This window comes from Gymnoscopelus microlampas (assembly GCF_963454915.1).
Source record: "Gymnoscopelus microlampas genome assembly, chromosome: 16".
Lineage (NCBI taxonomy): Eukaryota > Metazoa > Chordata > Actinopteri > Myctophiformes > Myctophidae > Gymnoscopelus > Gymnoscopelus microlampas.
Window position 1 is genome coordinate 19,971,054 of NC_139953.1, and position 20,455 is coordinate 19,991,508.

Here is a 20,455-nt window from a genome sequence, read left to right on the forward strand (position 1 = left end):
TCTCACACAGTCCTTCCACAGAGGAGGGGATTAGAGTGGAAGAGTAGAGTAGAAGCGTGAGAGGTTTGCTGGAGTTGTTTGGGCAGTCTGCTTCCAGCCTTCCCTCCTGTGTCCAACACCCATTCTGCTTCTGCTCGCTCTCTCTCTCTCTCTCTCTCTCTCTCTCTCTCTCTCTCTTCTCTCTCTCTCTCTCCTCTCTCTCTCTCTCTCTCCATCTCTCTCTCTCTCTCTCTCTCCATCTCTTCTCTCTCCCTGTACTTAAACCTGAGTCATACTTAGTTGCATGCGGGTTTTGCGCACCGAAAATAGCAGATCCACAAGCTCACAAACTGCTGCGCTGTGACGCATTGTGAGTTGTAGATCGCCTGGTGTGCGACATACTGTAGGCGTGCAACCAAGTATTAATCCTGCCTTAGTGCTCCCTCTTCCTCATATCACCATATAAAAACAGTCTCCCGCCATGGTTCTCTTGGAAATACTATACTTTTTCACCAAGTTGTTTTGTCGTTTGTTTGTTTTCTTGTCTCAGTGAGATCCCGTTTTTCAAAACGTGTCCGTCACTTACATCACATTAAAGGTTGTGTATTCATGAACTGTATTAAACCCTGCCTATAGGCTCCAATTAAGCAAAAAAATGTCAAATGGCTACAGTTTGTATATACAAATGAAACCAAGTTAGGAGCAGAAACTCGGTTGATGTGTGTGTCTGTTTTATTTTTTAAGTGGTTCCTCGCTTGCAGGTTTGCATACTGGCTAGCCAGATTGTGTCTTTTATGTATTTGTCATCAGCGAGATGTGTTGCTTGTTAATTCCCCCCCGTGATGTGTCCCATTTTGTAGTAGACGTCTTATACAAACCCTGTCAGAGAGACACACCTGTTCTGTACCACAAAAACAAAACAAACAACATTGTCTTTCAGAGCTGTAGTTCGTTAGCCTTCATTCCTGCTTTCAGTGTTGATCTGTGTCTTGCAGTAGCTATATATATATTTAGCTCCCCCCCTTTACCTGTCCCCCTCTTCTGACTGTCTCTCTCTCTCTCTCTCTCTCTCTCTCTCTCTCTCTCTCTCTCTCTCTCCTCTCTCTCTCTCTCTCTCCTCTCTCTCTCTCTCTCTCTCTCTCTCTCCCTCTCTCTCTCTCTGTCTCCTGGTGCTATCCATCTTTCTGTCTTTCCCGTCTCTCTGTCGCTCTCTGTCTGTCTGTCTCCCTGCTCCCTTCTCCCTCCGCTAGAGTTGCCTGTTGTAGTGGATGCCTGTCCCCGACTGTCTGTCTGTCTGTCTGTCTGTCTGTCTGTCTGTCTGTCTGTCCGTCCGTTCCGTGTCTCTCTCTCTCTCTTCTCTCTCTCTCTCTCTCTCTCTCTCTCTCTCTCTCTCTCTCTCCTCTCTCTCCCCCTCTCCCTCTCCCTCTCTCTCTCTCTCTCTCTCTCTCTCTCTCTCTCTCTCTCTCTCTCTCTCTCTCTCTCTCTCCCCCTCTCCCTCTCCCTCTCTCTCTCTCTCTCTCTCTCTCTCTCTCTCTCTCTCTCTCTCTCTCTCTCTGTGGTGTTGTGGTCTGACCGGTTGACAGATGCACTGATGCCTGTGATTCGATGCTTTATCTCCATTTAGCTCCAGTGTAGGTTGGAGGGGCTTAAAGATGATCGCAGGAGCCATAGGACCTTCAGCTCTCGAGTAACTATCCCCCCCATCTCTCTCTCTCTCTCTTTCTCTCTCTCATCCACCCACCCAACCCCACCCTCTGAGGAGCACTGCCCTCCGCGCGTAACCCGCCCCCGTCGCTTTGTGTGTGGAGTCTGTCTAGCTCTTTACCCCTCTCTCTCTCTCTCTCTCTCGCTTTCTCTCGCTCATTCTCTCTCTCCCCCTGTCCTAGCCTGTCCTCTATCTTGTCTCTAATTCGCTCTTGTTTCTGTCTATCACTCTGTTTGACTCCCTTTTCTTTGTCTGGTCTCTCTCTCTCTCTCTCTCTCTCTCTCTCTCTCTCTCTCTCTCTCTCTCTCTCTGTGGTCTTTTCTCAAGGTCACCTTCTCATGTTCTCTTAGACAGACAGACAGACAGACAGACAGACAGACAGACAGACAGACACACTCTCTCTCTCTCTCTCTCTCTCTCTCTCTCTCTCTCTCTCTCTCTCTCTCTCTCTCTCTCTCTCTCTCTCTCTCTCTCTCTCTCTCTCTCTCTCTCTCTCTCTCTCTCTCTGTCTGTTTGCCCTTGCATTTGTCTTTCTATACTGTATCTGTTCCTCCATCTCTCTGTCTTTCTGGTAACATGCTGTGCTTCGAGTAGCTGTGTGTGTGTGTCATGGTGTGAAGTACAGTAGAAGCCATTGGGCCAGCTGTAGTAGACGTAATGTTTCTTTGAGTCTTTTCTCTTTATCCGTCCTTATTTCTTTCATGTTCTCAGCTTCGTAGCTTTAGTTGGAGTTTTGTCTGGTCCGTGCGTCCTCCTTTTTGTTTTGATTTGATTTTGTTCTTCCTGGGCTGTGGGACCACTTGTCATGCTGTGTCTCACACTCCACCATTCCCTCCCTCTCTCTCTCTCTTGCTCTTACGTCGCTTTCTCTCTCTCTCTCCAAACCAGCTCTCGCTCAACTCTATATAACCATCCCACCCATCATCCACGACACCACCATCTCCCACCAGTGGCTGTTGTGGTGCCCAGCGGTGTGGCGTGTGGTGGTAGCTCTGAAGGATGGTCAGGGGGAGAGGAGGGGAGGATGAGCAGGGGAGGGTAGAGAGAGAGAGAGAGATACCCTCTTTAATGTGTGTTTTGGTTTCTCCATGCGCTACACGCCGCGTATATACAATCTACGACAGTGTTTTTCCAAGTCCCGGAAAAGATGCACTGTGATTGGCCAGTAGTCACTTTGACAACACCCCAAAACGTGATTTACGATTCTGTCCCTATCAGGACATAACTCGGACGGCCTTCAGTCAGCTGAAGCAGACTGAGCAACGTTCGGTACGGCGACTCGCTCGTCTAAGCTCGCTTGGCGGTGCCTCTCGTGGCTCAAGTCTGCTTCAGACGGTGCGCTTCCGTCGCAGACAAAAACTATACTGTATCGCCGAAAATTACTGTCTGCGGCTGTCTGAAAAATTGTGGCGGCAGCAGGATTTGATCCCGGGAGGTAGGGGCTGAAAGTCTAATGATTAGTGAGGCACGCACAAGGCAGGTTCTGGAATTGGGTTTCAGGCTGTATTTGAATGCCAAGATACTTGGCAAAACACTGTCGTAGACTGGATATACGCCTACACGGCACCCCTCCTCCGCTTCCCTCCACCTCCGCCTCGCCAGAGTCCGACCGCGAGTTGTCACGTAGACTGGCTGAGAGAGAAGGATTGTAAATCACACACAAGTCGGCAGGCAGTGAGATGTACGGACAGATAGACCGGCAGACAGTGAAAGAGATAAGCAGTCAGCCCGCTTAAGAAGATATGCAGATATCATGGCACAAGAACAGGCAGGGGAGACAAAATTTACAGCTTAACACCGATAAAAGATAAAGGGGCAGACAGCTAGAGAGATGGATACTATAGATAGAACACCGGGCAAGACAAACTGACAGACAATTAGGCCAATTAATTCACCAACCTATTGTGTTCAGACTAGAGAATTTAAATAGCCTGCCTGAGTTTTTTTATTTACAAAGACTTTTGGCTGCACATTCGACTGTTTAGCTTCATTGACACATTTCCCCTACGCTTTTCTGTACAGGGTACAAAACAGCTGTTAAGGGCTGCTAAGGATCCATAATGATCACACCTTAGTCAATGATCTTGACGGTAATTAAAAAAAAACACAGCTATCCTGAACGTTCCAAACTTTCTCTTTGTAACCAATGCCCTGGGAAAATGACATGAATACTATCAGAGAAACAGTGATTAGTTAGCTAACTTGTTACTGTCCATAAGATCTTGCATCATTTTGTGAGATGGCAGGATGTTGAAAAGGGTTTCCTACATCTCCTAGCAGTAGAACATTGAAAACTGTCTAGCCCCCCCATAACAACTTTTGACTGAGCCCGTCGTTCATCGATTCTCTTACAACGGAACAAAGATGAGACTGTAGTCTCAAGTCGCTTTGGGGGGGCATCTGACCAACTCTGCTCTCCTTCCCACCTCCAGCCGTAGCTCTCAATTACAGTCCGCTAATCCCCAGAGCAGCTAACCACGCAGCATCAGCGATTTCTCAGAGAAATTGTACTACACCACATCTGAACAGCCGCTGCCTGCACTTTACCACTCTGCCACACTTACATGTCAACCACATTTGATGTTACACTGTAGTTACTAGTCGACACATCTGTTATGATCTTGTTGATTTATATGGTATGAATGTCACCTGTGTATCGTCACTGTCGGGCAGAAACCTTTTGTGTTTTTTTCGTAAATTAACGGCCTACTTGATCATACATACTACAGCGTCACACAAAAGCATCAAAAGTAGCAGATCTGCAAGCTCGAAACGCAGCATTTTGAGCTTGTAGATCTGCTACTTTTGCCGTTTTTTTTTTTTTTATCCTGAAAAGTAACAGTTTTGGACAGTTCTGTTCCACCCGACAGAGACGATAATGTTGATGCCTTTGTCCCTAACCCTAACTAAAGCCTGATTTATACTTGCTTTCCGGTGTATCACGCACCAAATTAATAGCAACATCTACAAGCTCACAATGCAATCGCAGCGTGGTGAGATTGAGGATCAGCTATCTCTGGTGCGTGACATGGTGCGCGGTCAAGTATCAACCAGGCTTAAGCCCTTGAAAATGACGTCCCTGTAACAACTGTCGGGCGATTATAGCTACACCTGTGGGTTTGTGAGTATCATGGCCAGAGTGACCATTACGATCTCCTTCAGAGGTAACCGGAACGCTCGCCCCCAAAACACACTCGCCCCCATTTTTTTTCACAGACCGCTCGCGTGGTTCTTGTATTCTTGTATTCATTTTACTGAGGTTTAGGTTAGGAATAAGTTTAGGGTAAGGCATAGTTTTACTGATATTAACTTTAGGAATAAAGTTAGGTTTAGACATGGTTTTACTGAGGTTACTTTTAGGAATAAGGTTAGATTTAAGCATAGTTTTGCTGAGTTTACATTTAGAATAAGGTTAGGTTTAGTCATAGTTTTGCTGAGTTTAGATTTAGGAATAAGGTTAGGTTTAGTCATAGTTTTTCTGAGGTTTCGTTTAGGAATAAGGTTAGTTTTAACTGAGGTTACATTTTGGAATAAGGTTAGGCTTAGTCATAGTTTTGCTGAGTTTACATTTAGGAATAAGGTTAGGTTTAGGCATAGTTTTAACTGAGGTTACGTTTAGGAATACCTGGTGGCAACCGTTCCTAGGTTGCCGGATTTGACCCGGGGCGAGCGTGTTGTGGGGACGAGCGTTCTTGTATTCCCTTCAGACATTGGCGCTAATGCTGCTGACACAGGAGACAAGGCTGTCCCGGCGGCAGGACAAAGTGCACAGCGTAGTGTGACAGGGACTCTTCTGACTGTGGTGAACACATCTCATCTCTCGAGCATGTTGAAAAGAACAGTCCCGGCTTATCTCAAACTATCACTGCCTCTGTCTCTCTCTCTCTCTCTCTCTCTCTCTCTCTCTCTCTCTGTGTCCCCACCTTTCACTTCACTCTCTCTCTATATCTCTTTATCTCTCTCGCTCCTGTGGTCTCTCACTCTCTCCGCTCAAACGCTCTCTCTGTCTCCAGGTGCAGTCACGGTGCAGCAGTAAAGAAAATATCCTTAGATCAAGTGAGTAACATCATCGCCCCTCTGTCAAAGTGGCCTATTATTGTTTGTTGCCACATGCGTGTGTGTGTGTGCGCGCGTGTGCACGCACGCTACATGTGAATGAATACTTTTTCTCTCTGTACGTTGCAAAGTATATTCATTTGTAGAGCACAGATACAGCACCAGTGCATACAATATGACTCAATGCTATACATGTGCACGTCCGTGTGATAGTGTGAGCACGCTTGCACGCGCACTTGAGTGAGTGCGTGTGCGTGTGTGTGTGTGTGCGTGTGTGTGTGTGTGTGTGTGTGTGTGTGTGTGTGTGTGTGTGTGTGTGTGTGTGTGTGTGTGTGTGTGTGTGTGTGTGTGTGTGTGTGTGTGTGTGTGTGTGTGTGTGACATTGCATGTTTGTATGTTTTGTGTGTGTGTGTATGTGTGTGTGTGATGTCATGCCTGCGGCTGTTAAGCTTTATGATAAGCATAGGAATGTGCTGTGGAAGCATAAGAATATGTTTAAAAAGGAGAGAAATTGGGTCAAGGCAAATTCAAAGCACTGTGCCTATTCTTCGCTGTGAGGCAGAGAGAGAGAGACTGGTCGAGAGAGAGAAAGAGAGAGAGAGAGATTGGGTGAGAGAGAACAGAGAGAGCAGATTACACAGTAGTAACACGTTGCATTGTACCGCTTTAATGTTGGAATTATTAGAGTGATATTATTAGAAAATCATGCTGTTATCTACAGCTGTCATCACCCAACGGAGTTCAACAAGCTTCTACAAACAAACAGGGATATTTTAGTCTCTGCACAGCAGGACATCTCCTGTTGAGATGTGTGGTTGCTTTCTTTGAGTTTGCCAGATCATTCATTCCAATGACTGGGTGTGTACAATATGTTTTATGTACAGGATTATGTCTTGGTGACATGTGTATTTTATTTGAATGTATTGTTCTATCCGAGGATTATGTTCGTATGTATGAGGAGATAGAGAGATGGAGAGATAGATAGACAGATGATAGAGAGATAATGGTGAAGTGGTTACACGGATGCGTTCCCGGTTTTAATAATGCCCTACGTGATCATACTACAGCGTCACACAAAAGCATTAAAGTAGCACATCGTGCTGCGTTTTGAGCTCGCAGATCTGCTACTTTTGCTATTTTGGAATTTGAATCCTGAAAAGTAACAGTTTTGGACACATGGGGTTTCCACCTGACAGAGACGATAATTAGTCTTCTATGGAGCTGGGCGGTCTGGGTTTTACAGGTGCTTTATTTGCCCTTGATTGCCCACGAAAAAGTTGACAATCGCCCGTCAACAGCAAGTCATTTCCCTAATGATGAATCCTCCATGGATTACAGTTCTGAGAAACTGATCACAGCCGTTTTCTGGTGCTTTTTGATTTGAAAGATGAGAGAAATAAAATAATTGATTAATGAATTAACTAATTGATGCATTTTCAGGTTCATACGTAAAATTAACCTGAACCTGGGGGTTAAAATGTTCCAGTCAAGCTTGACCTAAACAGTGTATACTGACTTCTTAAATGGCCACCATGACGCTGTAGGTTAACGGATGCCTGTCCTCCCCAGGCCACAGTGCGGTGGACATCACCAAGGTGGCCAGGAGACACCGCATGTCCCCTTTCCCCCTCACCTCCATGGACAAGGCCTTCATCACTGTGCTGGAGATGACCGCCGTCCTAGGCACCGAGATCATCAACTACAGAGGTGAGGCGACGAGGCTGGGGTGTACAGCGTGTAGGGGTGTGTGTGTGTGTGTGTGTGTGTGTGTGTGTGTGTGTGTGTGTGTGTGTGTGTGTGTGTGTGTGTGTGTGTGTGTGTGTGTGTGTGTGTGTGTGTGTGTGTGTGTGTGTGTGTGTGTGTGTGTGTGTGTGTGTGTTTGTACTTGTTTATACCTTGTGTACTTGTGTATATTACTTACTATACTTGTGAGTGCCAAATGTTCCCACAAGTATAGTTTCATAGTTTAGACATTTTCCTGGTTCTCAAATAAAAAGAGAAATGCTTGTTTTATGGTGAACAAAGATTTGGGGCATTAGGCTTAAAATTAGGGAGAAATTCAGGTTGGTGTTAGGATGATGTCAGTTTCAGGGGATGGGGTTCCAGTGCCGGTCAAGTATATAACACGCTGTGATGTGTTGTGAACTTGTAGACTGTAGACTGGCTATTTTGGGTGCACAACACCAGCCCACAGCTAAGTATAGAAATGGCATTTAAAATATTACTGTCCTAAAATTGTGATGTCCTCAAAAGTAGAGTAATACGTGTGTGTGTGTGTGTGTGTGTGTGTGTGTGTGTGTGTGTGTGTGTGTGTGTGTGTGTGTGTGTGTGTGTGTGTGTGTGTGTGTGTGTGTGTGTGTGTGTGTGTGTGTGTGTGTGTGTGTGTGTGTGTGTGTGTGTGTGTGTGTGTGTGTGTCTTTCTGTCTGTCTGTCTGTCTGTCTGTCTGTCTGTCTGTCTGTCTGTCTGTCTGTCTGTCTGTCTGTCTGTCTGTCTGTCTGTCTGTCTGTCTGTGTGCGCGTGTGTGCGTCATCTCGCGATATCTTTATTTGTAGTGTAGTTTTTATGATGAATGTCTAGGATGAGTGATTCTCTGTATATTATATTGTTCCCTTTCCCCAGTGCCGATATAAAAACAAAAACTCACGTTGTCCACCAACCTCAACTATCAACTATATCCTCCATCCATTTTGCAATCCCTCCCTCTCCTGTTCTCCTTCCTGTATTAGAATCACCTAAAATCTGTCCTCTCGACATCCAAATGCAATCCTGTGTGTGTGTGTTTGTGTGTGTGTGTGTGTGTGTGTGTGTGTGTGTGTGTGTGTGTGTGTGTGTGTGTGTGTGTGTGTGTGTGTGTGTGTGTGTGTGTGTGTGTGTGTGTGTGTGTGTGTGTGTGTGTGTGTGTGTGTTGGGGGGTGGGGGGGGGGGGGTCTGGAATACAATTTTGGTCCATAATCACCCAATCATTGTCTCTCCAAACTTTGATAGAAAGTAACTGCGAGCGAGTGAGTAAGCAATTTCCTTAAGGAAATGAGGCATCTTCCTACATTAACCCTGGTGTCCCGTCTGTGTTTCCTTCACTAACAATGACTGACATAGTGAAGAATCCTACCATGCATTTAGACATGCACAGAGTGGAAGAAACGATGACTATTAGATTTCTAGTGATTTACAGCAGTTGTTCTCAAAGTGGGGTTCGGGGACCCCCAGGGGTCCTTGAGGGGGTTCCAGGGGGTTCCAGGGGGTCCCCAGCTAAATTTGTTAATATAGCATCACAATCATTTTAACCACTTCAAAAAATAGCAGATCTGCAAGCTCACAGAGTGTCAAGCTTGTACATCTGCTATTTTTTTTTTTTTTTTCCCCACACAAAACCTTTTCATATGGGGTTCCGTGGCCTAATACATATCAATTTGGGGGTCCTTGGCATGAAAAGGTTTGAGAACCATTGATTTACAGCATGTGGTTCTCAAACATTTTCATGTCAAAGATCCCTAAATGAATACTGTATTTGGCCGTGGAGCCTCATCTGACAACATGATGTGCCAGGGACGTCACAATCCACAAAACAAGTGAAATTGGAAGTGATGAAACAAAGAAAGAGAGAGTAAGAGAGTATTTCTACATTGTGGTATTGCTAATCCTACTTAACCCATTGAGACCTGAAGCCGATTCTACATGTCTCCTAAATCCCAACAGTTTTCTGAAAAACGTATGTTTCTATATCAGTGGTGCTCAATCTTTTTCATGTCAAGGACCCCCAAAATTATATATGCATTTGGCCGCGGACCCCCATCAAAATATTGTGTTCCAGGGACCCCCAGAAGCAAAGATTTGAGTTAAAAATGTTCGCTTTAAAAATATATATATTCAAAGAGTTGCACACATTTTCACGAATATTCAAAAATAGCAGATCTACAAGCTCGTAGCGCGGCACTCGGTGCCGCGCAATGAGCTTGTATATCTGCTATTTTTGAATAGCCCAAAGTGTAAAATAATGCTTTTTAGCTCAAATCTAAAAATGACACAGTTCCAGTTCTTAATGGGTTAAGTAAAATATCTGAGTGCTTTTTCCACCACTGCAAAAAATGAAGGGATGGGTAGTGAGGTTTGTAGAGTGAATTCATTACACCGGTGGTTCTCAAATTGGGGTCCAAGGACCCTCAGGGTTCCTTGAGTCTGAGAACCACTGCATTACACCATTGTGCAGACCAATCCAACCTAGTTTTTGTCCCCACCTAGTGTCCTCAAGTGGTACATTTTGCTCTACAGTGCAGTGGTTCTCAAACTTTTTCATGCGAATTCAGGCGAATGGCAGTGCCGGTGGCAGACCTACGCCCACTGAATGTCTCCGCCCAGATTAGGAAATCCATCCCTCTCATTGGTGCTGTAATGCAGTTATCGCCCGCCTCTAGCCCACACAGAATTAGAACATCACCAACCTTATCAGTAAGAGGAGATCTCTGAAAGTCTGTCTTTGTGAGACTACTTGAACCTAGCAGAAGAGAGGAACGATGGAGCAACACGGACAATTTGGGCCTTTTTATTTGGTGCGGTGCAAGTAAACACAAATAGACTGACGTTTCGGTCTTGCGACCTTCCTCAGAGTCATCTTCCCCTGACTCTGAGGAAGGTCGCAAGACCGAAACGTCAGTCTATTTGTGTTTACTTGCACCGCACCAAATAAAAAGGCCCAAATTGTCCGTGTTGCTCCATCGTTCCTCTCTTCTGCTACTATATTATCCCTACTCCTGTGACGCACCGGACTGGCCGTTTAAGGCTGAGGCGCAACGGTAGAAACCCTTTGTTCACTACTTGAACCTACTTGAACCCTTAAACCTTAACCTTAACCAGTGGTGTAAAGTACAGTACTGTTATACTTAAGTACAATTTTGAGGTACATTTACTTTACTGGAGTATTTCCAATTTTCAATACTTTTACTTCTACTCCACTACATCTCCGAAACAAATATTGTACTTTTACTCTACTTCAATTATTTGAAAACTTTAGTTACTAGTTATTTTGTAGATTTTTATTATTATTACAAAACATACATTACCCACTTCAGCCCGATTTACATTTCGGCCATTTGAAAATAGTCGATCTACAACAAAAGACTTTTATACATTTGAAAACTTGTGAAATGGAAATTCTGCATAATGAGTACTTTCTACTTTTGCTACTTTAAGTACATTTTGATGCCAATACTCTTGTACTTTTACCCAAGTCAATTTTGAATTCCGGACTTTTACTTAAAGGTAGGGTAAATGATATTTTTTGGTTAAAACAAAAAGTATTTTGTTAAAAGGTTAAACATACTATATTCTGATAGTAATCATTGCTATAGAGTGTTTGTTCAGTAACAGGAGTCTCCCCGTCTCTCCAGCTCTTTAATAAACAGAAAATACATTTTCCGGTAGGTGTCAAAATCTCAGCCAATCAGGAGAAAGTACCCATTTTTAAGCTTCATTTTTATAGTGTTCCAGTTCCAATTTTGCCTGCTCATTTCTTAGTGTCATCACTTCCAATTTCACTTGTTTAATCTATATCCTGACTGAGTTCTATATCCTGATTGGATAAAATTGGAATTGAAACTGAAACTGAAACGAAAATGCATTTTCTGTTTAATAAAGAGCTGGAGAGACAAGGAGACTCCTTTTACTGAACAAACACTCTATAGCAATGAGGACTATCAGAATATAGAGCTATTTAACACTTATTTTAACCAAAGAAAATCACTTACCCTACCTTTAAGTAAAACATTTGAGTACTTTTTCCACCACTGATCTTAACCTCTAATTACAAGCACTAAAACAGCCCCTTCTAGTAACAAAGACTCGTCAGAGTGTCTATATCCATACCTTCATGATAAGGCAACCTCAGACATCCCAATCCCTGTCACCTCTCCCACCCCCCCGGAGGCAGTGTGACATCGGTGCCCAGCGGACAGCCATACATGGCCAGACTTGTGGTGCCCGGAGGCAGAGTTTACAATGCAGAGGGGCTGGGGGCCAACCACACCCCCCTGCAGGCGCTCATCATTTATAGATCAATGATGGCGGGGGAACGGGGAGAAAAAGTAATATTTCTGACTCTGAGGAGGAGGAAGGAGTGTGTTACGTGCAGGATACTGAGGATCACTGCTAGAAGGAGATGGAGGGGTGGGGGGTATTTAGACAGCCACCCTCCTCTCTGATGGTTGGCAGGTGTGTGTGTGTGTGTGTGTGTGTGTGTGTGTGTGTGTGTGTGTGTGTGTGTGTGTGTGCGTGTGTGCGTGTGCGTGTGTGCATGTGTGTGCGTGTGCGTGCGTGCGTGCGTGCGTGCGTGCGCGTGCGTACAGATTATTCAAAAGGCTACGATCACTATGTCGTGCCTGTCATTGTGTCATTATGTAACCAATTTAAGACACGGATGTGTCTTGTAATGTTTTACAAAGCAACACCCCCCCCCCACCACCATGTCTGTTCTATTTTTATTCAAGTCAATGCCACAGCACATGGTTTTGTGTGTGTGTGTGTGTGTGTGTGTGTGTGTGTGTGTGTGTGTGTGTGTGTGCGTGTGCGTGTGCGCGTGTGTGCGTGTGTGCGTGCGTGCGTGCGTGCGTGCGTGTGCCTCTCATGTACTCATTCATAGCAAAGCTTAGATCTTCACATTAACACCAACATAATCACAGCACAAAGACCCACAGAGATGCAATGGCGTTGCTGTCGGGCAAGAAAACTCTTATCTCCTATATTTTAATGTGGAGAGGTGTGTTATGTATTTTGTCTTTCTCTCCCGCTGTAGATGGAATGGGTCGAGTCCTGGCTCAGGACGTTTATGCCAAAGATAACCTGCCACCCTTCCCCGCTTCTGTCAAGGATGGTTATGCTGTGAGAGGTAGGCATCAGACTGTCTGCCTGTCCATCAATGTCTCACTCCTCTCCATGTGTGTTTATTCTGTGTAGCCAGAGCCCCAAATGCTCACACACACACACACACACACACACACACACACACACACACACACACACACACACACACACACACACACACACACACACACACACACACACACACACACACACACACACACACACACACACACAGTTTCAGTCACACATTTGCAGGGTTTTTATTTTATTTGTTTATTGGATTTTAACAGAAGCATTCATTGCATACATATCCACAACATATAGCATTGCTTTGCCTCATATAGATTCCAATTAAGAAAAAACAGTAACATGACAAGTTTGTTTCTGTATTCCCCCCCCAAATGAAAAACAGAAAGGACACAAGTCTTACAAGACATAAGTGAAATAAGATACAAATAAAAAGAAAAACAACAAGCATACACAAAACCAAAAACAGGAACTTTAAAAAAAACACACACATCAGTCAGCTGAACCATATAATCTATAGTGCAATCCACAGGACAGCATTTGCAGTGTTATTACATCTTACTTTCATTTCAGCGGCTGACGGCCCAGGTGACCGCTTCATCATTGGGGAGTCCCAGGCTGGAGAACAGGTCCTCACACACACACACACACACACACACACACACACACACACAAATGCTCTCATTCCCTCTCTTCCTTCCTCCAACTCACACACAAACATGCGCACGGGGCAGACCTTCAAACTGCCATGCAGCTTGTACAGCACTGTATATATACCCACAATGACTGCGTCACACACAAGATCGATGCCTCTGACAGACCACAGTTCATCAGGGACGCTTTTTGAGTGACGTTCACTCTCGTCCTCCTTCAAGCGCCGAGAATTATTTGCACATAGCGCTGCTGACCCACATTTGTTACAGGACTGAGTTGGGTGCCAGTAAGACTTCTAAATATACGCTGTTTGTTAACCCATTAATACCGGGAAAGCATCTGTCATTTTAGATTTTAACCACTTAACCATGCCGCGCTATGAGCTTGTAGATCTGCAAAAGAAAATGTAAATCATGAAAAAAAAAATGTATCTTTCAATATATATATTTTTTAAGCGAACATTTGTAACTCAAATCCTTGCTTCTGGGGATTTTACAAATGTCTTCTAAATTCTTTTTTAAAACTTATGCTGTTATAATCAGTGGTTCTCAAAGGTTTTCATGACAAGGACCGCCAAAATTATATGTATTTGGCCGCGGACCCCCATCTCAAAATATGTTGTTCCAGGGACCCTTAGAAAATGACACGGATAAGTTCCCAGTCTTAGTGGATTAATGGCCCCACAAAGCATGGCTAGAAAGAGAGGTTCTGCTCCTTTTCTGAGTGAAAATAGCTGATCGACAAGCTCACAACTCCTCGCGCTTGTAGATCTGCTGTTTTCTGTGCGTGAAAGCAGCGTGCGACCAACAATGAATCAGGCTTACTACACACATAGTATTAGATTCACACAATGCTCCGACAGAGAGAGGAAGAAAGCCACCCTTAAGCTTTAAGACTTTTTTACTTGACTGTGTCTTTCAACGAAAATGACTCGGATTTGTTGACACATGTAAATTAAGCTTTACACTGACACTGAGCCCTTTGTAAAACAGCTGGGCTGCCCAAGACACACACACACACACACACACACACACACACACACACACACACACACACACACACACACACACACACACACACACACACACACACACAAAACTGTCCAAAACTATCACTTTTCAGGATTCAAATTCAAAAACAGCAAAAGTAGCCGATCGACAAGCTCGATCTGGTATGTTAATGTAATGCGCTTTGGAGAACGGTGCTATATTAGTCCACCATTTTACACAGAAAAGCAGATGACACAAATGGCAAACAGTATGTACATGTATGACGTGTGTCTCTGTCTGTGTAGCCCACTCACACAGTGATGCCTGGCCAGGTGATGAGAGTGACGACGGGGGCCCCCATCCCCTGTGGGGCCGACGCTGTGGTCCAGGTGGAAGACACAGAACTGCTCCGCGAGTCTGAGGATGTGAGTCACAGCAGCTCTCTACTCTGGGCAGGAAAGACGGTCACACTATCAATCAGTTTAAGCCAGTTCGTTCAGAAAGAAATGAAGGGGTTGAGGTATTTTCTAACATCTGGAAGTTCATGCAAGCACTCTCACTGAGCTGAGAGTGGACTGAGCCGAAATCTGTGTTCAAAGGTTCTGAGTGTAAACAGCAGGAAACAGCGAACACCTCCATGTTCACTGTAACTATTGATTAGTTTCTTAGTGATTATTCTATCAATTACTTTTTTGATTCATTGACTACTCGAGAAGTGTGTTTTTTGATCATTTGTTATTTTTTTTTATATCAAGATTCTAAAATAATCTACTAGATTTTGGCTAATTGCCCCTAACTCTATTTAACAATTTATCACTCACATGAAACTAGTAAAAATAGTCGATCTATGTTTTGCACTGCGACGCATGTTGAGCTTGTAGGTCTGCAATTAATTGAACTAATTGATTTAATCAACTATAACAAATAATCCATAATTGATGTGAATAAAAATGATACATTTCTTCACGCAAACCTTTTTTGAAAGTAAAACAAATGAAAATAGCTGCAATCCTAGTTCACCTCTGTGTTCACATCGAACATCTCTGCATTCACTGATGAATGTGACATAATGTTTGTGGTTCTCAGGGCACAGAGGAGCTGGAGGTACGGATCCTCGTACAAGCACGCCCAGGACAGGACATCAGGTTAGTGCAGCTGCTTTTACAACTTTTTGTACCCGAGGCACACCAAAGGGCAAGTGAAAATCTCACACCTATATTATTATCCGTGCAAAATATTGTTGTTGCTGTCGGTTAGAAACCTCTTATCTCCATATTTTAACTTTTTGTGTTTTTTTTTGTAAATTAACGCCCCTACTTGGTCATACTGATGTGCTGCTTTTTCTATTTTTGAATTTGAATCCTGAAAGGTAGGTTTTGGACATATGAGGTTTCCACTTGACAATATCTTAATAACTGTATAATTACAGTTATAAGAACTCAAAATGCAATCATGATACATTATAAACCATTTTATAATGACACTTTCTATGCATGTAAATTCGCATAGTTGTAAGTCGTTATAATCATGTTATAATGCTTTATAATCACCCTCATAATGCATTGTAATCACTGTTAAAATGCATTATACTGTTATTATAAGTCACTATAAGTGGTCATTTGTTGCTTTAAAAGAATATAGAGACAATTATAATAATTGACCTTATATAAGTCATTATAGAATGCTTTATAATGTGTTATGATTATTGTTATAAAGCATTATGAGCGTTAATGAGTTATTATAACTATAATTATACAGTATTATAAGCATATTATAACACATTATAAGTACGTTTATAATGCATCATAGACATGGGATACGTAGCAAGTGTTACAGATAATTCATAGGCACACCTGGACCAGAGTGCCTTGGTAACCTGACTCCGCCAGTTTGAACAAGCTTGCATCACATTTGTTTCACACACTACTTCCACCTGGGACCCCGGTAGCAGAATCGATGCAAGACGGCGATCCCTTTTTTCAAGCTACTTGGCAGGTGATTGGATGGGACCGTCTGTCTATCACCGTCTATCAACCAATCATGTTTATTGACGTGTCTACATGGCGTACAGTACCTGCGCCAGCAGTAGTTCTTTTGTATACTATTCAACCATGATGAATCGTGAAAACGCAATAAGCGCTTCTCGATGGCGTCCCATCCGGTCTCGCCAAGATCCCGCCCCTAGCAGCCGCTGATTGGTTAGCACCAGCCGTGGTGCGGAGTATCTCTACTCTCTGAGCGAGCCCAGGTGGAGGTTGTATTGTGAACCTGTGAAGTCAATACCGCCCCCATCTGGCGGAGTCAGGCACTAAGCCTTGGAACATCGTTTGGAAACCACTGGGTTAGTGTGTTCGTGTCGTGGATTCTACTAGAATTCAGAATCAGTAGAAAAGACAAACAAAAAACAAACTGAAATTGATGTGTTTTTGAGTTATGAAAACAATTATATTCACGTATGAATATTTCTGTCAAAGATCTCTCATCTTCTCTTGCATTATATATATTGACTGACTGACAAACAATCCATAATTACCTGACAAAGTCCAGCTTTGTTTGTACCGTTGAACCGTATCTTGGGAATAATACTTAACCTTTATTCAACATTGACTTTTAGTTTCTACACCAGTGATAAAATTCTATTCAGGGTGCATCCAATGTTTCCTCTGTCTGAAGACTTGTGAGTGGTATTCTCTTCCTCTTATTCTGACACTGTTGTATGCAACACAGTATATACATCAGGCTTTAAGCGTCCATCTCTCCCGCCCCGCCCCAGGCCTATCGGTCATGACATTAAGCGTGGGGAGTGCGTGCTGGCCAAGGGAACACATATGGGTCCATCTGAGATCGGTCTCCTCGCCACGGTAGGAGTCACAGAGGTGGAGGTTCAGAAGTTCCCTGTGGTGGCTGTCATGTCCACGGGCAACGAGGTGAGAGATCGCCGTAGCACTAATGAACAGTTATGCATGCATTTTTATCTTTATCTTTATTTGTTTTTTAAAGTTTTTCTTTTTGTTTTGTATTTATTTATTTTTTATTTATTTAAAGGTAGGGTAAGTGATTTTCTTTGGTTAAAATAAGTGTTAAATACCTCTATATGCTGATAGTACTCATTGCTATAGAGTGTTTGTTCAGTAAAAGGAGTCTCCTTGTCTCTCCAGCTCTTTATAAAACAGAAAATGCTTTTTCGTTTCAGTTTCAGTTTCATTTCCAATTTTATCCAATCAGGATAGAGAACTCAATCAGGATATAGATTAAACAAGTGGAATTGGAAGTGATGACACTAAGAAATGAGCAGGCAAAATTGGAACTGGAACACTATAAAAATGAAGCTTAAAAATGGGTACTTTCTCCTGATTGGCTGAGATTTTGACACCTACCGGAAAATGTATTTTCTGTTTATTAAAGAGCTGGAGAGACGGGGAGACATCTGTTACTGAACAAACACTCTATAGCAATGATTACTATCAGAATATAGTGCTTTAACCTTTTAACTAAATACTTTTTTTTTTAACCCAAAAATATCACTTACCCTACCTTTAAATGTAGTTGTATTTTTTTGGCTGGAGGGGTTACCTGCCAAATTATATCTCATAAAATGTTGATATTGTGAATCGTAATTGCAATAGTATATGGTTTTACATTCCTGCTAGCGATCGCTTTGTCAGACTTTTCAAGTTCAAATAGTGGATGTATCATTGCTATATTTGGAGCCTTTTATTCAGAATATTGCATTCTGACATTTTGTTCTGTGAGAATTGATTTGATGAAAGAGGGAAAATACATCAAGGGAAACAAGTTGAGATGGCCAGAATGTTCATTGATGTCTCATTTTTAGCTGTGTGTGATGCCAGTGATTGTAGATAACATGTCATAACATACGTCCAGTTGAAGAACACGGGTGCGTCGACTTTTAGGAACGAGTCCAAGTGTTTAAGTACAGTATAAGGTTTCCGTGTGTTTATGCAGGCCCGGATTGGCCGTCGGGAGGACCGGGACTATTCCCGGTGGCCTGCCCTCTAGTGGCCTGCCTGAAAAAAAAAGAAAAAAAAAATATTTTTTTTTGCATCAAAAAAAAATATCAGGTCAGGCCAGCCATCCACAGCCAGCGCGGCGCTTAAGTGATGCAGCAAAAAAAAATCTCTCCTAAGCTCAGGCCAGGCCAACCACAGTCAATTTCAATTCAATGCGTTGCTTGCAGCTCAGTGCAGCTGCGGGCCTCCCCCCTACCTTTAACCCCCAAAAAGGCCCCCCTTTTGTAAGGCCCCCCAAAAATAAGGCCCCCCAAAAAAAACGGCCCCCAAAAAAAAACGTTGCGCGCAGGGTGGCCTGGGTGGGCGTGTATCTCCCAGCCAGATTTGGAGTCCCACTCCGGCCCTGTGTGTGTGTGTGTGTGTGTGTGTGTGTGTGTGTGTGTGTGTGTGTGTGTGTGTGTGTGTGTGTGTGTGTGTGTGTGTGTGTGTGTGTGTGTGTGTGTGTGTGTGTGTTGCTGCAATATTAGATATGCAGTTCAGCATTTTTTTTACTTTTGTTTCTAAATGCATGGTGTTGTTTGGTTTAATGGTTGAATTGGAGCTCCCTATTGGAACACATTGAAGTTCTTTTTTGTACTGTATAATCACAAAACCCTCTGCAATGCTACGCCTGAGAGGTTTAAAGGGGGTGTAAGTGATATTCTTTTGTTAAAATAAGTGTTATATAGTTCTATATTCCCAATGTAATAATTGCTACAGTGTGTTTGTTCAGTAACAGTGGTCTCCCCGTCTCTCCAGCTCTTTAGTAAACAGAAAATATGTTTTTCTTCAAGGTCCGGGTAGCAATTTAAAAAAAGAGCATACAAAATTGGAATTGGAAGACTATAAAACTGGTTGACAAATGGGTTCTCTTTCCTGATTGGATAGAATTGGTAGCCCACCTCAAAAAATATTTTCTGTTTAATAAAGAGCTGGAGAGACGGAGAGACCCCTGTTACTGAACAAACACTCCATAGCAATTAAATAAGAAAAAGAGGTTGCGCATCAACAATGGGTTTTCTCAGTGGAGTGCTAGACCCAAAATCCAGTATACATATAAAAGGTAGGAATTGAAAAATCCCCAATCCCCAAAAGGTAGCACATCCAAAATTTCAAATCAATGTAGGACAAAGTACTCACATTTCCGCTTTTTACTTTTTTTCTTTTTGTTTTACTCCATAGCAATTATTACTATCAGAATATACTGTAGATCTTTAACTTTTTAACAAAACCCTTTTTGTTTTAACCAAAAATGATCACTTACAGCACCTTGTAGCTGTATCGAATTTTCTAATTTCCCCATTACAATGGTATTTCTGATGCCAGGATCATTGGCAGTTAGATTGAAGTTGCTGAACAGATGTGTTGCAAATAACCACACCATGTATCAAATTATTATTTGTGTTACTTTCTTGCAGTACCATATACATTAGGTGACCTCTGATAAGTTTGCAGATACGTGTTATGTCTGCATTGTATGGCTCCTGATTGTATTCACCTATATACCAAATTACATGATTTAATCCTTGAAGCCAGTCAAAAACAATACACTCATGATTATTTGCAAATGCTAATTAACCCATATTTGGTATAACCCCTGAACTAGCTCCATGGAAGCAAAGGGAGGCTATAAAGTCATACACGGAGTAGTGGATATATGTCTTCTTTTTTTAAATGTTTGTCCTTTGTGCTAGCTGCTAAACCCAGAGGATGACCTCCACCCTGGGAAAATCCGGGACAGCAATCGCTCCACCTTGCTAGCCACCATCCAGGAGCACGGCTACCCCACCATCAACTTGGGCATTGTGGGAGACAAGTATGCGTTAGTGCAACTCCTGTTCCTGTACACACCGTCTATCGTTGCTGTCGGGCTGAAACCTCCTATCTCCATTCTCCATTTTTTAACTTTTTTCGTAAATGAAAGCCCTACTTGATCATACTACAGCGTCACACAGACGCATCGGAAGTAGCAGATCTGCAAGCTTGAAACGCGGTGCGAAGCGACGTGTTTTGAGCTTGTAGATCTGCTACTTTTTCAGTTTTTTAATTTGAATCAGTTTTGAACAGTTTTGGACTTATGAGGTTTCCACCTGACAGAGACGCTCTCCTGTTTCCACTCCCAAACGTGCTCTCTTATGTTCGTTATCCACCATTTTCTGTCTTTTGCACCTTTGAAATGTGT

At 43.1% G+C, this 20,455-nt stretch overlaps 1 protein-coding gene across 5 annotated transcripts in view; it reads left to right on the forward strand.

Annotated features, from left to right (window-relative positions):
* The window catches only part of gphnb (gephyrin b), a gene marked incomplete at both ends in the record, with an annotated part of 128,445 nt that overhangs the window by 101,383 nt on the left and 6,607 nt on the right, over positions 1–20,455 (forward strand). For 3 of the 5 annotated variants that reach the window (XM_084082527.1, XM_084082528.1, XM_084082529.1), the window contains 8 exons: positions 5,698–5,740; positions 7,310–7,447; positions 12,526–12,618; positions 13,194–13,249; positions 14,569–14,688; positions 15,350–15,408; positions 17,037–17,190; positions 19,968–20,089. In XM_084082527.1, the coding sequence (XP_083938653.1) occupies positions 5,698–5,740; positions 7,310–7,447; positions 12,526–12,618; positions 13,194–13,249; positions 14,569–14,688; positions 15,350–15,408; positions 17,037–17,190; positions 19,968–20,089 (785 nt within the window). Of the gene's footprint in view, positions 1–1,603; positions 1,667–5,697; positions 5,741–7,309; positions 7,448–12,525; positions 12,619–13,193; positions 13,250–14,568; positions 14,689–15,349; positions 15,409–17,036; positions 17,191–19,967; positions 20,090–20,455 lie in introns of all 5 variants that reach the window. The other 2 variants (XM_084082525.1, XM_084082526.1) reach the window with 1 other exon arrangement.